The sequence below is a fragment of the Lottia gigantea genome (genome assembly GCF_000327385.1).
Source record: "Lottia gigantea unplaced genomic scaffold LOTGIsca_302, whole genome shotgun sequence".
Lineage (NCBI taxonomy): Eukaryota > Metazoa > Mollusca > Gastropoda > Lottiidae > Lottia > Lottia gigantea.
Window position 1 is genome coordinate 78,172 of NW_008708996.1, and position 2,310 is coordinate 80,481.

The 2,310-nt window shown below is 29.2% G+C and overlaps 1 protein-coding gene across 1 annotated transcript; it reads left to right on the plus strand.

Annotated features, from left to right (window-relative positions):
- Positions 1-949: 949 nt before the first annotated feature.
- On the plus strand, positions 950-1,993 carry LOTGIDRAFT_175546 (hypothetical protein; the record flags this gene model as incomplete). The annotated part of the gene is made up of 1 exon (XM_009057601.1): positions 950-1,993. The coding sequence occupies one exon, from the start codon at positions 950-952 to the stop codon at positions 1,991-1,993; it is 1,044 nt and encodes a 347-aa protein (XP_009055849.1).
- Between the last annotated feature and the right edge of the window lie 317 nt (positions 1,994-2,310).

A 2,310-nucleotide genomic window follows, 5' to 3' on the forward strand; every position in this document is an offset into this window, starting at 1 on the left:
TAGAGAATAGTAACTGTAATGTTAACTTACAGGACGGTGAAGGTTCTACACCATTACATAATGCGGTATTCAGGAATCATGAAGACATTGTAAAGTATTTAATAGAGAATAGAAACTGTAATGTTAACTTACAGGACAGTGAAGGTTCTACACCATTACATAATGCGGTATTCTGGAATCATGTCGACATTGTAAAGTATTTAATAGACAATAGAAACTGTAATGTTAACTTACAGGACGGTAGAGGTTATACACCATTATATATTGCGGTAATCAGGAATCATGAAGACATTGTAAAGTATTTAATAGACAATAGAAACTGTGATGTTAACTTACAGGACGGTCTAGGTTATACACCATTACATAATGCGGTAATCAGGAATAATGAAGACATTGTAAAGTATTTAATAGAGAATAGTAACTGTGATATTTATATTAAAGATAAGAACGGGTATTCACCTTTCTCCACTACGGAAGGATTACAATTTCTTTATAAAATAGCACAACGTCAGGATCTAGAATTAGTTCAAGTTTTAATCCAACATAATGTTGATGTTTTAACTAATCATGTTAATAATCAGCTTCAATTAGTTAAATATATTCTGAGTGAAAATGATTTTCAATCTCTATGTTTTTTTATTCAGAATGGTCTCTATATTAATTCTTTAACATCATCAGGTGAAAATATAGTCCATCTTTTAGCTAAATTTTATATAGATTATTTATATATAGATTTTAGTTTTTTGTTTGATTATGAATTAGATTTTGATCTTATAAATAATGATGGTAATTCACCGTTAATGGTGGCCTCACTTTTAAATAATTCACCTTTTATTCAATTTTTAGCTACTTTACCCTGTGACGTAACAAAACTAGACAAAACAATCAGGGTCATACAGCACTCCACCTTAGTGTCATCGGATTTACTTTGATAAAAGAAAAATTAAATATGATGAAAGTCAATTCAGTAGTGAAAGAGTTATGTTCCTGTGAATACTATCCCAGATATCTTAAATGTATTGATATTTTACTCAATCTTGGTGCAGACGTCAATATACAAGATAAAGGCGGGAAAACAGTTTTAATGTTGGCTTGTATGAAAAATGATAGGAAATTGGTAGAAAAACTATTAATACATGGAGCTGATGTTAATATTGTAGATAACCATGGTCGATCTGCTCTACAATACATAGATTTACCAAACAATGTTTATGATTTAACATGTTTTAATTTACTTCTATCTCATGGTTGTAAACAATCTTTTAATCAGCCATGTCTTAATGGTAACACTATTATTCAAAATGTACTCCAATTCTCACCATTATGGCAAATTGATCAAACAGTCAATATCATCAAATTTCTTGTTTATAAAAATGTCAACCTTCAACTTTTAACCTCAGATGATGGAGAAATCTCCTATGGTCAGTTATCTCTGGAGGAATTTTCTTCACAATCTAGGCATGAATTAAGGCAAATTCTGTATTTAAGTGGTGGCTCATTTATACAAATTACACAAATATTACATTTTGAAGAAGAAGAAAATTATGAAGCATCATTGCCAGAAACTTTAAGAGAAAATCCGAGAGAAAAATTCTATCTTTTCGCTAACAATCTGAGCCTTAAAGAAATTTGTAGACGAGTTATCAGACAAAATACAGGTCTAACAATTCATGATCGAATTTCAGAACTTCTGAATTTTCCAACCCTGACTGATTTTCTGATGTTTAAAGATTTTGATTCTGAACGATTTTCACTGCATGGCCAGTTAGAGTCTGTTATTGATAATGATTATGATGATGATTATGATTCCTATGATTTAAATAAGGAGAATGATGATGATGATTTGGTATTACTATCTATAAAGTATTTATTTAATGATATTGATGATATTTATTATGATGATTATGAGAATGATTATTTGGTGTATAAACATTGTAAATATTTAAATGAGGTACAAGCAGGTTTAAAATATTCAGATTCAGATTCAGATTAAGATTAAATGATTATTTGGTGTATAAAGATTGTAAATATTTAAATAAGATATCACAAGTGAGAAAAATTACATATTCATAGATAAATATTGTCCAATTGTCAAATTTAAATCAATCAAAACAAATCACTGGTTATGACGCTCTGTTTGCGAACGTAAACAAAACGAACACAGAGTGCCATTAAATATTTTGATGAATATTTACGGTACAGAATTAAATAAGATTTTTGTTAAAGAATTGAAGTCGAGAGAAAATCAAAACTTACTTTGGAATATTAACTTGGAAAGAATGTATTCTTATCTCTTCAAACTGGCGTCAG